The 13,036-nt window shown below is 40.9% G+C and overlaps 1 protein-coding gene across 4 annotated transcripts in view; it reads left to right on the top strand.

The window, feature by feature from the left end:
- The window catches only part of LOC127000656 (uncharacterized), a 47,614-nt gene extending 43,825 nt beyond the window's left edge, over positions 1-3,789 (top strand). The window contains exons 1-3 of one of the 4 annotated variants that reach the window (XM_050864627.1): positions 790-954; positions 1,421-1,663; positions 2,835-3,789. In XM_050864627.1, the coding sequence (XP_050720584.1) occupies positions 937-954; positions 1,421-1,663; positions 2,835-3,005 (432 nt within the window). In that variant the 5' untranslated portion in view covers positions 790-936 and the 3' untranslated portion in view covers positions 3,006-3,789. Of the gene's footprint in view, positions 1-789; positions 955-1,420; positions 1,664-2,834 lie in introns of those variants that run through there. The other 3 variants (XM_050864629.1, XR_007754371.1, XR_007754370.1) reach the window with 3 other exon arrangements.
- The last annotated feature ends 9,247 nt before the right edge of the window (positions 3,790-13,036 follow it).

The raw sequence follows: 13,036 nt of genomic DNA on the forward strand, positions 1-13,036 counted from the left end.
TATATATATATATATATATATATATATACTTAAGACGCTGCGCCTTGCTAAATGAGGGGCTGGCAAGACCTACCTTATTCACTGCTGGGTCGCGGCGGACCAAAGCACCAGTAACGGTAACGTTAATAGAATTGGGTCTCAAGAAGAAAAGTTTGAAGACTGCTTTATTTTTTACTTCTCTACTACTCTTTACTGTATTACTTTTTAATATTACCATTTTCATTATATAATTTTGACACCTTTGTAGTTCCAGTACTTTTCTATATTGCTTCAGGGTAAAGATAGCAAGCACATACCTTCTCCTGGCTTGTATTCTTTGCAACAATAAAATAAATCACTCAATGCAATTCCAACTATAAGAATTACCACATTTGCCCATCCCTTTCACTGATAAACTCCTGATAAATGCCCTTCCTTCCTTCGTTCCTTCGTTCCTAATTCTCAATTTTCTGTTTTCTACGACTCGAACGCTTTCAAGTGGGGAGTATCAGAACTGACCCTCCTTTAGGCACCTTCCTTTCTTCTACATATAAAAGAGTAGAATAACATAGTGCAATCATGCGGGCGTCTTTTTATTTGTTTTCCCTTTGGCCTGACTCCTGTAGCGTAATAAATGAAAGAAAATAACTGCACGTACTGATTCAATCCCATCACCTCTATGTACGCACCTCCGCATCCTCCACAATTTCGAAACTCTTTTATGTATTCGCAACAAGATGTCAACCGTTGCATCAAAATTCCTATACGAGTATGTACATTTGAGGACAGTGCTTGTTGTTGTGTTGTGGCTTCAGAGGCTCGGATTAGGCAACGCTGACGGAGCTTACCAAACAAAACGCGGAATCGCAGCTCTTCGTATGACGTCACGGGTGTCGCTCGATATAAAGGCACGAACAGGAGGTGGCCCCTGGCAGACCACCTGGCAACACCCTCCAAATGGCTTCCCTCGCTCGAGTTAGTGTTTCTGAAGTTATTATTTCTCAAGATCAAACTATTGTTGTATTTATTTACCACTTTCAATACCAAAAATTTCCTGTGTCCCTTCGGTTTTTTCACGGCCAGAGTATTCACGTGTTATATATTTTGCTGTTGTTGTTTTCAAGATCCAAGTATTAATGTGTTCCAAAGCATTTTCTTCTTTTCTTCTTCTTCTTCTTCCTTTTTTTTACGTATTTTCCTTTTACTTCTCCTTCCCACACCTCACACACACACTCACTAACCCCCTGTACACACAAAAACACACACACTCGCTCCCCCCCAACCACACACACACACACACACACACACACACACACACACACACACACACACACACACACACACAGTCACCCTAACCCCCCCCCCCCCCACACACACACACACAAACACGCCTCTTACAACTCCTACACCACCCACATATACACAACATTCCTCTCTTCAGGTTCTCCTCGCAGTTGGGCTTCTGGCGGTGGTCGGTGCCGCTCCTCAACTCAGGCCTTCCCACCCTCTGAGCGACACCCACGAGACTGACGCGCCACAGGAGGAAACACTGGCTATCGAGCACGGGTTTGCAGAGTCTGAAGGCACCGACGAGGGCAGCGAGAACGTTCACGGCATCGAAGAGGACACAGAAAGTGTCCCTGAGGAGGCTTTCGGCACCCAGAACGACTTCGAACCCTACGAGGTACAAGAACTGGGTACTTTGGTCCGTTCCGGTGACTAAGACAATGTTCATAATATGGCAACAGCTTCATCACGTCAATCATTTAGGTTGATATAACAAGTTCCACGTCATGCTGTCACGATAAAGAGGTTGGAGATAGAAACACGAAGCTGGTGTCATAGTGTGAACGCTGTTTTTGACGGTCGCTGGGACAGACTATCGTTGGGCAAATTTATGTTCGAGATCATTTCAGTGTGGAGATGGTTTCATATAGAGATTGGAATAGTTTCAATATGGAGACAGTTTCATATAGATTGGAAAGATTTATGAATGAGGATAGTTTCAAGAAGGAGATTGTTTCATATAGAGATATTGGAATGGTTTCAATAAGACGACAGTTTCATTTAGAGATTGAAAAGATTTATGAATGGACAGTGTTTCAAAAAGGAGATCGTCTTATAGAGATGGACTGATATATGAATGGGGATAGTTTCAGAAAGGAGATTGTTTCATGTAGAAATGGGTCGATTTATGAATAAGGATAGTTTCAAAAAGGAGATGGCTCGATATATGAATAGGGATAGTTTAGATAAGGAGATGGTTTCATATGGAGATGGATCGATTTATGACTGGGGATAGTAGTTTCAGTAAGCAGATAATTTCAATAAGTAGGTAGTTTCAAATAGAAACTGGATAGATTTATGAATGGGAAAACTGGATGTAAATAACTGGTTTTAATGAGCTCTTGCTTAAGATTATGAAATTGACTTGGGAAGGTTGTATCATCCGTATAACTGATAACAGAAGGACGACCAAAATAAGAGTGGCAACCTAGGAAGTGTAGAAGCCAGGACAGAAAGAAAACCAAGTAGAGAGATGAAATTAGAACCTTTGGCCAAGAATGATAAAGTAAACAAATATCAAAGCGGTAGCAGTAGCAAAACAGTATCAGAGTGGCAATCCAGATACTGTAGAAATTAAAAGAGAAAGAAAACCAGGTGGAGAGTTGAAAATAGAGCTTTTGCCGGAACAGAAATTAATCCAGTCTATACAGCATCAAACGAAGGGAAGTGGAAAGCGTTGGGAAAAACCTATGAACCGGAATGGACTAATAACGGCTGATAATCCTATGATAATGATGATAACGATGATGATGATGACCCTCCTTAAACCCTTCTATATCCCTGTATAGGCAACACCCACCATCACGGAAAAGGTCCATTCCAACTACAACCCCGGACACTCCTTTGGCTTCGAGAGTCACCACGCCAGTAACAGCGACGCCTTCGACCCCTCTCCATCATTCCCTCAGCATCATGACAGCCTCCCCGCCGGCCCAACCTTCGGCTATGACGCAGCCTAATAACCTGAACTACCACGAGCACACCACGCTCCACGGCTCGGATGCAAACCACTTCTATACACAATACTCATCTTCTGCCCCACACACAACGTGACTGTAACACACACACTTTCACAATTTCACATCGCCTATATACTCGTACATTCCACGCAAAATACATAATCGGACATGTGTGTGTGTGTGTGTGTGTGTTCAGTTGCCTGCATCTGCCCATCGCGATTTCGTCAACCGCCGCGAAATAAATATCCAAAAAGGTCAAGCAGTTTTACGGTGTCTAAGGTGAACGTGAAAAAACTGAGTATATATTTTTTTTAAATATTACGTACTTCACTCTAATGCATTACAGGAAACGGATCTCTTGACGGTACTCAGTGTGTTGACATCATTGCTTGCTGCTCTTTGACGAAATTCAGAAACAAAACAAAAAAAAAAGTTTCATAAATGTTACTTTTTAGTTTCCGGTATTGTTAAGCAGATATTCTTATTTAATTTTGTTTTAGTTTTTTTTTTTTCCCTTCTAGCCTATGTTTGTATTTACACGGATTGCATAATGATGCCCTTGCGCTAGGCAACAAATAAGGACCACATACTGGTGATAAGTTATGTTCGCGTCAAAACCAAAACACGTCACTATGAAATCATACGACCATTTTATTACTGTTTCCCAGCACCAGTTTTGCTCTTCATTGTCTCATAAATAAACATTTACTTACATCTTAAAACTATTGTTTTTAGTTTGTTTGTTACAAAACTAAAAGAAATATTAATAAAGAAATTTAGTTCATGAGTGACTTTATATAATTATTGCTTTCTAGCTATTAGCAGTTTTTTTTTCTATTCGGTCTATTTGTTTCTTATTTATTTAATTAAGTCTCTTAAAGATATCCCTTACAGCTGATGCTTGTGGAAACAATGAGACACTACTAAATAATGTCTATGCTATTATTGCCGCCACAATCTACCCTCACTGTCTTTGATGTCTAAATTTTTTTTTTTTTTTTTTTTTTTTTACGTTTGCCTATTGCGCCGGTAGGCTTTCTTGGTGGGGCCTGATGGTCGGCCCCAGCCTGTTATGGCGCAGACAAATGTTTATAGTGGCACCATCTTGCTTGGCTCATGCTGCCCCCGGAACTCATCTTTGTTCTCTTTTAGAGAGAAAATCTAGAGTCCGGGTTGGTGGTCTTCAGGACAGCATGTGGGTCGTCTTAGGCCACTCGGCGGTGACTGAAAAATTCCAGCTTGTGGCGGCGGGCAGGACGCGAACCCGTGTCCTGGATGCGGCCCGCACCCGCACTCTAACCACCCACCCACCACCTGTATATTTTTCAACTTCGATGGAGTGGGCAACCGGGGTATTCATCCTCCCACATGGTCCTCCGTCCCTGCCCCACGGTGAGCAGTCAGTCCAGCCCCTGATCTGGCCTGGTTCGGGGGAGTAGTTTGCACCCACATTCCCACCAAAAAAAAAAAAAAAAGCAAAGCAAAAAATAAAAGCAAGTAGAGGTCGGAGTCGTGGCACGAGCCTCGATCAAGCTCCGGTTTTGCTAGAGGACCCAACCTCCAGCACCGACCGAGATTTCTTCTTCAGGACTAGGCTATTAATAGTTCCTTATGTAGCGACATAACCTACTGTTATACTCATTTATTAATGTTTATATATTATACAGCACTGGTCATATTAACACTGGATGCTGGACGGTATAAAACACAACAATACATGTAACAGTAGGCTATCTCGCAAAATAAACTAAATATTGATCGCCTACGCCTGAAAAAAAATAGTTAAGGCGCATTTGTGGAGTAGCGAACAACGTACGTTTCCCTCTCATACACCACACAGTCGTGGGCAGAGTGGTGATGTTTTAATAAACTAATACGGTGATGTTATAACAATAATAATGAGGATAGAAAACCCTTACCTTGGTTATGTTCTGAGGAGACCCACCCGCCGCTACGAGAGCGAGCGAGCATGTGTGTGTTCGTGCGTGTGATTTTGAGACAGCAGCGCATGCGCACAACGAGGGTCCTTTTCCTACTGAGTTAGTGATGAGAAGAACCGAGTCAAGGCCTACGAGAGGGGAGTCCTAGGCGATGGGGGGGGCTGACCTGAGCCACTCATCAAGGTGAGGGTAAGGTTAGCCTTAGCCCGCGCTCCTCAGTTTCTTCCCAGGTCAGGTCGGGGTCACTACGCGCTACTCTCCAGCCATCCCTTCCCGCAAAACAGTGTCTCTTAGTGGTTTATTTTTGCTATCAATGTTATTTGGTTATGCCTAACACGTGTGCAGTTCCGAATTGCAAAGGAAACTACAGGAACGGCCCAAAAGTGCACGTGTTTTCCTTCCCGAAAGATGAGGAACTCTCCCAAAAATGGTTGCGCGCTATCAGGAGGGACAGCTACACACCAAACAAGCACAGCAGGGTAAGTCCTTCTCATTTTCTTTTAACTTCATTCTTATATTTTAGGGACAAGAGAGAGAGAGAGAGAGAGAGAGAGAGAGAGAGAGAGAGAGAGAGAGAGAGAGAGAGAGAGGCCTATTCAGGAAATCACATCACACATGACTTCATATGTATGTATGTATTTACACAGGTATGTATGTATCTACATATGAATGTATGTTTATCTATTCATCTATCTATATATCTTGTATACCTATGTATATATATATATATATATATATATATATATATATATATATATATATATATATATATATATATATATTTATATATACATACATAGAGAGAGAGAGAGAGAGAGAGAGAGAGAGAGATTTTTTTTTTTTTACAACAAAGGAGGCAGCTCAAGAGCACACAAAAAAAGAAAACAATAATAAAAAAAAAGCCCGCTCCTCGCGGGTCCAAAAAATGAAACCAAAGAGGTGGCCGAAAACAAGATCAAATACGGGAGGAGAGATGTCCTGATACCCTCCTCTTGAAAGAGTTCAAGTCGTAGGCCGGAGGAAATACAGATGAAGGAAGATTGTTCCAGAGTTTACCAGCATGAGGGATGAAAGAGTGAAGATGCTGGTTAACTTTTGCATAAGGGGTTTGGACAGTATAGGGATGAGCATGAGTAGAAAGTCGAGTGCAGCGGGGCCGCGGGAGGGGGGGAGGCATGCAGTTAGCAAGTTCAGAAGAGCAGTCAGCGTGGAAATATCGATAGAAGATAGAAAGAGAGGCAACATTGCGGCGGAATTTAAGAGGTAGAAGACTATCAGTATGAGGAGGAGAGCTGATGAGACGCAGAGCCTTAGCCTCCACTCTGTCCAGAAGAAGCTGTGTGAGTGGAGCCCCCCCACACATGAGATGCATACTCCACACGAGGGCGGACAAGGCCCCTGCATATGGACAGCAACTGTGCAGGGGAGAAGAACTGGCGGAGACGGTACAGAACGCCCAGCCTCGAGAAAGCTGATTTAGTAAGAGATGAGATATGAAATTTCCAGTTGAGATTTTGAGTTAAGGATAGACCGAGGATGTTTAGTGTTGAGGAAGGTGATAGCTGGGTGTTGTCAAAGAATAGGGGATAGTTGTTTGGAAGATTGTGTCGAGTGGATAGGTGGAGAAACTGTGTTTTTGAGGCGTTGAAGGACACCAGGTTCCTCTTGACCCAATCGGAAATAATAGTGAGGTCTGAGGCTAAGCGTTCTGCAGCCTCCAACCTTGAGTCGTTAAGTTCCTGTAGGGTGGGTCTTCTATTAAAAGAAGTTGAGTAATGCAGAGTGGAATCATCGGCGTAAGAATGGATAGGACAGTTCGTTTTGGAAAGAAGATCATCAATGAACAACAGAAAAAGTGGGAGATAGGACAGAACCCTGTGGGACACCACTGTTAATAGATTTAGGGGAAGAACAGTGACCGTCTACCACGGCAGAAATAGAACGGTCAGAAAGGAAACTGGAGATAAAGGTACAGAGAGAAGGATAGAAACCGTAGGAGGGTAGTTTGGAAAGCAAAGATTTGTGCCAGACCCTATCAAAAGCTTTTGATATGTCCAGCGCAATAGCAAAGGTTTCACCGAAACGGCTAAGAGAGGATGACCAAGAGTCAGTTAAGAAGGCTAGGAGATCACCAGTAGAACGCCCCTTGCGGAACCCATACTGGCGATCAGATAGAAGGTCAGAAGTGGAAAGGTGCTTTTGAATCTTCCGGTTAAGGATTGATTCAAAAGCTTTAGATAGACAAGAAAGTAAAGCTATAGGACGGTAGTTTGAGGGATTGGAGCAGTCACCCTTCTTAGGCACAGGCTGTATGAAGGCATACTTCCAACAAAAAGGAAAGGTAGATGTTGACAGGCAAAGCATAAGAGTTTGACCAGGCAGGGTGTCATATATATATATATATATATATATATATATATATATATATATATATATATATATATATATATATATATATATATATATATATATATATATATATATATATATATATATATATATATATATATATATATATATATATATATATATATATATATATATATATATATATATATATATATATCTATATATCTCTATATATAGACAGACACACATAGAGACATAGATATATATATATCTATATATATATATATATATATATATCTATATATATATATATATCTATAGAGAGAGAGAGAGACATATATGTGGTTTTATATATATCTGTATATCTATGTCAATCTTTATTTTTAATCATCTATCTATCTATCTATTACTTTTATAAATTCAATTATTCTATATATTTTATATATACATTATTTTTTGCAGGTGTGTGAGCTGCATTTTAGGTCCGAGGACATCATGCGAGAGGCAACGCACTTCGACGAGAAGACTGGAAGGAAACTTAGCGCTAGCTTGATGAAGATTCGCCTCCAGGATGGTGCTGTTCCTTCCCAATTACCTAACTGCCCTGACTATTTATCCGGACCTGCACATGTTAGAGAAGGCCCCGACATGAAAAGAACGAGGAGGGAGCAATCTGCTATACAGGTGGCAATGGAAAGAAGTAAAACAGATGAAGAAAACCATAGGAAGAGTAGAGAATTTAGTAATTTAGCTGAACTAAAGGAAAAGTTAACTGACATAGATAGATACTGGACAGTAATTGATGATGAAGATATTATACATATATGCCATGTTATGCATTCACCACAGCCACAGGTTGTTATATCTGTAGTCTTCAAGCCTGACTGCTCCTTGCTTGCTTATGCACATGGCAATAAGGTTGAGAAGCTAGGAGCTTACCATATGCCTTCAAGGATTACAGACATTGACAAACTTGAAGAACTACTGAACAAATTGCGCATGTGATGTATAAGTGAAGTGTTTCTTTACCATTAACATTTAAGAAATAAACTAAGTACGGTTCTTTTTTTTCTTGAAAATAAGCATTATATAAGACAGCATCATGTTTTCATCAACAAAGTACAGTATCTAACACCAAATGAATAAATGAAAAAGCAGTAAGAAGGGCAGTACTATAAGCCTAAATGCCATCAAGGGTAAGTCATTATATGGTGGGACACACGGCAGGCAGACACCATATCGTACAGGGCTGGCTGGGTGGAGGTGGATGGGTGCCAGTCTTACCACCAGGAGGCTAGAGGGGGGTCAAAAGGTTGCCAGAGACGAAAGGTGTTCAAATTCGTCTAAAGACATATAACTTTAAAATAACGTCTAACATACCATGTGAAATTCAAACAATATTATTTTTTTTCTTGTTTTCAAAGAGGTACAGTACTAAATTCCTCCTCGAGAAAGGTCAAGGTCTATAGATTTCTATGCCCTCTCTGGACTTAACCCTCAGAAGGCTTATGGCCCTGGTGGAGTGCCTCCAAATTGTCCTTAAAAAATGTGGCTCCGTGCTGACACCCTGCCTGATCAAACTCTTTCGTCTCTGCCTATCAATTACCTATTTCCTTCCTGCTGGAAGTACGCATACATACAGCCTGTGCCTAAGGAGGGTTACCATTCCAATCCCTCAAATTACCGCCCTATAGCTTTTTTTTAATTTTTTTAACAACAAAGGAGGCAGCTCAAGGGCACACAAAAAAAGAAAACAATAATAAAAAAAGCCCGCTACTCGCTGCTCCTAAAAAAGAAACAAAAGAGGTGGCCGAAAGCAAGATCAAATACGGGAGGAGAGATGTCCTGATACCCTCCTCCTGAAAGAGTTCAAGTCGTAGGCAGGAGGAAATACAGATGAAGGAAGATTGTTCCAGAGTTTACCAGCGTGAGGGATGAAAGAGTGAAGATGCTGGTTAACTCTTGCATAAGGGGTTTGGACAGTATAGGGATGAGCATGAGTAGAAAGTCGAGTGCAGCGGGGCCGCGGGTGGGGGGGAGGCATGCAGTTAGCAAGTTCAGAAGAGCAGTCAGCGTGGAAATATCGATAGAAGATAGAAAGAGAGGCAACATTGCGGCGGAATTTAAGAGGTAGAAGACTATCAGTATGAGGGGGAGAGCTGATGAGACGAAGAGCCTTAGCCTCCACTCTGTCCAGAAGAGCTGTGTGAGTGGAGCCCCCCCACACATGAGATGCATACTCCATACGAGGGCGGACAAGGCCCCTGTATATGGACAGCAACTGTTCAGGGGAGAGGAATTGGCGGAGACGGTACAGAACGCCCAGCCTCGAGGAAGCTGATTTAGTAAGAGATGAGATATGAAGTTTCCAGTTGAGATTTTGAGTTAAGGATAGACCGAGGATGTTTAGTGTTGAGGAAGGTGATAGCTGGGTGTTGTCAAAGAATAGGGGATAGTTGTTTGGAAGATTGTGTCGAGTGGATAGGTGGTGGCGTTGAAGGACACCAGGTTCTTCTTGCCCCAATCGGAAATAATAGTGAGGTCTGAGGCTAAGCGTTCTGCAGCCTCCAGTCTTGAGTCGTTAAGTTCCTGTAGGGTGGGTCTTCTATTAAGGTGACATTGGGCAATGGCACAACGAAGTCGTTGTCAAAACCTCATTTCTTTATATTCCAGATATTTTTTTCTTTATTCATGTTAACATTTATCCTTTCAGTATTAAGTATAAAAATTATATCCACGGGAAATATCTGCTTTTTAGCATAATTCTGTTGGAACAGAAACAAATACATAACTCACATACAAAAGAATTTTATGCTAAAATATCATTATTTCATGAAGAGTTGACAAATTGCAATGAAGAGCTTCCTTTTACTAAGTACCACAGACTCTTAATTTCAATGAGAGCATACCAACCGTGAACACGGAAAACAGCTTTACATTTCTGACACCAGACTCTGGTTCGCTCATGAAACTCGGCACATCTGGTTTGCTTGCAGGATACCTTTGTGTGTACACCATCATGGTCTTTCTTACCATCTAGTGTACTCTCCTTTCTACACCCCCACTACCTGGACATCTCTTTGACATCCCCAATTTGCCGACTCCCGGCAGATCTAGATTGTGACAAGTGTGGAGATAGTGATGAATTTCAGGGAATATGTTCCTTTTAATACTGCTTGAAATATGTTCATTCTTTACATTAGGTTTTGATTCGCTAAAAATGCCAATGTACAGTCGGCTATAGAGAGTAGTGACACACTGTCCAGTAAGTTTCGTTCAGAAAGCTACATCTGGCAACCCCTCCACGCGACATGAAAATTATTACATCCTATCGAAATCGTACTGTTGTGGTGATCGGTGGTCACAGGTGCACTCTCAATAATTTTAAGATAGATATTTATCAAAAGTGCCCGTCGCTAATGCTTAATAAATATTTTTCTTTAGGCTCTGTCGCTATATTTTGACACGAGCTTTTAGCTTCGGTCAAATTTAGTCAAGAGCAATTCAAAGTTGTTTATCAAACTATGATACATTTAAAAATATACTGCACTTATTAAGGGAGTTGTTATGCCTTATAACTTAAAAAATAAATCCCTGACAGCCGAGATCTTGTTCTTTATTAAAAAAAAGTATACGTAATAATAGGCTATAAACGTTCACATGATGGCGTCGTCGACCGCGGGCTTTTCCGCGCTCGCACTCAACACACACACACACGTATTTATACTTAGATATTACGTAATCTTCACGGAGAAATGATTTTAGATTTTTGATGATCTGAATTGTCTTTGAGGCTTTATAGTGACGGGAATTAAGGCTGCGAGTTAAACAGACCCTCGCGCCTATTTGCTGTTTGATGGTAGGAGCATTAGTCACTGCCTGCCTCTGTGAAGGGCAGGATTGCACACGCTATTTTCAAATTTTAATAGGAAAAAGTGTTTCAGACTGTTCGTGATGTTTTACCTCGTCATCATCATCATCATATGTAGAAGACATTCATTATCGCATTTCTAAATTGAATTCATGTAATCTGGTATATTTCTAACTACATTGTATTATAATTTAATATAATACTATACAATATTATAATTTCACGGTCACACACACACTGTACACACTGATACGCGTCACTAACATCACCAGTGAATGCGCCACCGTGGTATAGTTGCCAGATACCGCCACCAGGCTAAACATTCTGAAAACCGTGACACTACTCTCTAGCGTCGACTGTACTTAGATGTCAAGTACTCTCAACAACAGAACAGAAATGAACACCTTTATTTCTTTGTGAGTTATGTTTAGTTACTTTAGTACATGAATTCTTATTCAAAGAATATATATATTTTTTTATTTATATTTTATTTATTTATTTATTTTTACGTCGGAGCCTGTAGCACCGGTAAGCTATCTTAGGGGGCCTGGTGGTCGGCCCCAGCTCATCTTGGTGCAGGCAAGTGTTTACAGCGGCGCCATCTTTTCTTGGCTCATGCTGCCCCTCGGAGCTCATTCTTGAATAACTTGGACAGTTCTTCTAGAGTCCGGTTTGATGGGTAGTCTTCAGGACATGTGGGTAGTCTTAGGCCACTCGATGGTGACTGAAAAATTCCAGGTAGTAGCGGCGGATTCGAACCAGAGTCGTTCAGAACGGGGTGAATGCGGGGCCCGCACGCTAACCACTCAGCCACAAGAAATTTTATTATAACTGAACAACAGACATTCAAAATACTTAACATGTGTATCGAATTCTTCATTACAACCTCAAGTATTGTTGCAATCTCATGACGAGTCAAACTGAAACCAGAAAACAATGATCCGCACTCAATGGAGAAAGACTGAATTGTTGAGTGTATGCCCAATGTCACCTCGAGGTGACAGTCGTGAGTTTCATTGAGATTACCTCATATTAACAAATAATCATTGTGCTGTTACACCCACTAGTGTTTTCATTAGGCATTTAACTGTTGAGAAACACAGAGGAAAGGTTATTTAAAATTGTGTTTATATTGCATGAATACATTGTTTTGGCATAGGTGAAGAGGGATGAAAAACGGGAGCACCACATGTTCTTTCATCAACTGCCAGAGCTAACGTAAACAAAATATAATTCCCCAGAGCTAAAATACAAAAAAGGAAGTGTTAAACATTATAAACGGATTATCAATGCAAAATTTTGTAAGGTGTTAGAGATATGTCCATTTAAAAAAGTGTCACCTGTAGGTGACATTGGGCTTTCCCGGGTTAATTAAAGAGGAGTTTCTCTTTTCTTCTCTTGAAACAACTACAAAGGCCTCGGATAATTTGGAAAAGGTTTCATCTTTCTTTAAATCAAAAAATCTTTTGTGGGATACTATCCGTAAGTGCTGGACAAATGGAGCACCAGCTATGTTGGGAACAAAATCAGGATTTCAAGTTTGTGTGAAAAAGCGAGCTCCAAAAGTGAAAGGAATTCACTCTATGATCCATCGTCAGGCACTGGCCTCAAAAACACTTCCAGCTCCACTAGGGAAGGTTTTAGATCAAACAATTCAAATTGTAAATTTTCTCAAAAGAGGAGCTCACAACTCACGACATTTCAAGCAGTTATATTTTGACATGGATGCAGGCCATCATTTGCTTCTTTTCCACACAAATGTTCGATGCCTGTAAAGAGGAAATGCAACTGAGCGCATATTTGTGCTTAGAAATGAGCTCAAATTATTTATTGAAGTTCAGGGTAAGATGGGATTTTTTGACTGGGAATGG

Source organism: Eriocheir sinensis, chromosome 19 (genome assembly GCF_024679095.1).
Source record: "Eriocheir sinensis breed Jianghai 21 chromosome 19, ASM2467909v1, whole genome shotgun sequence".
In the NCBI taxonomy this organism is placed as follows: Eukaryota; Metazoa; Arthropoda; class Malacostraca; order Decapoda; family Varunidae; genus Eriocheir; species Eriocheir sinensis.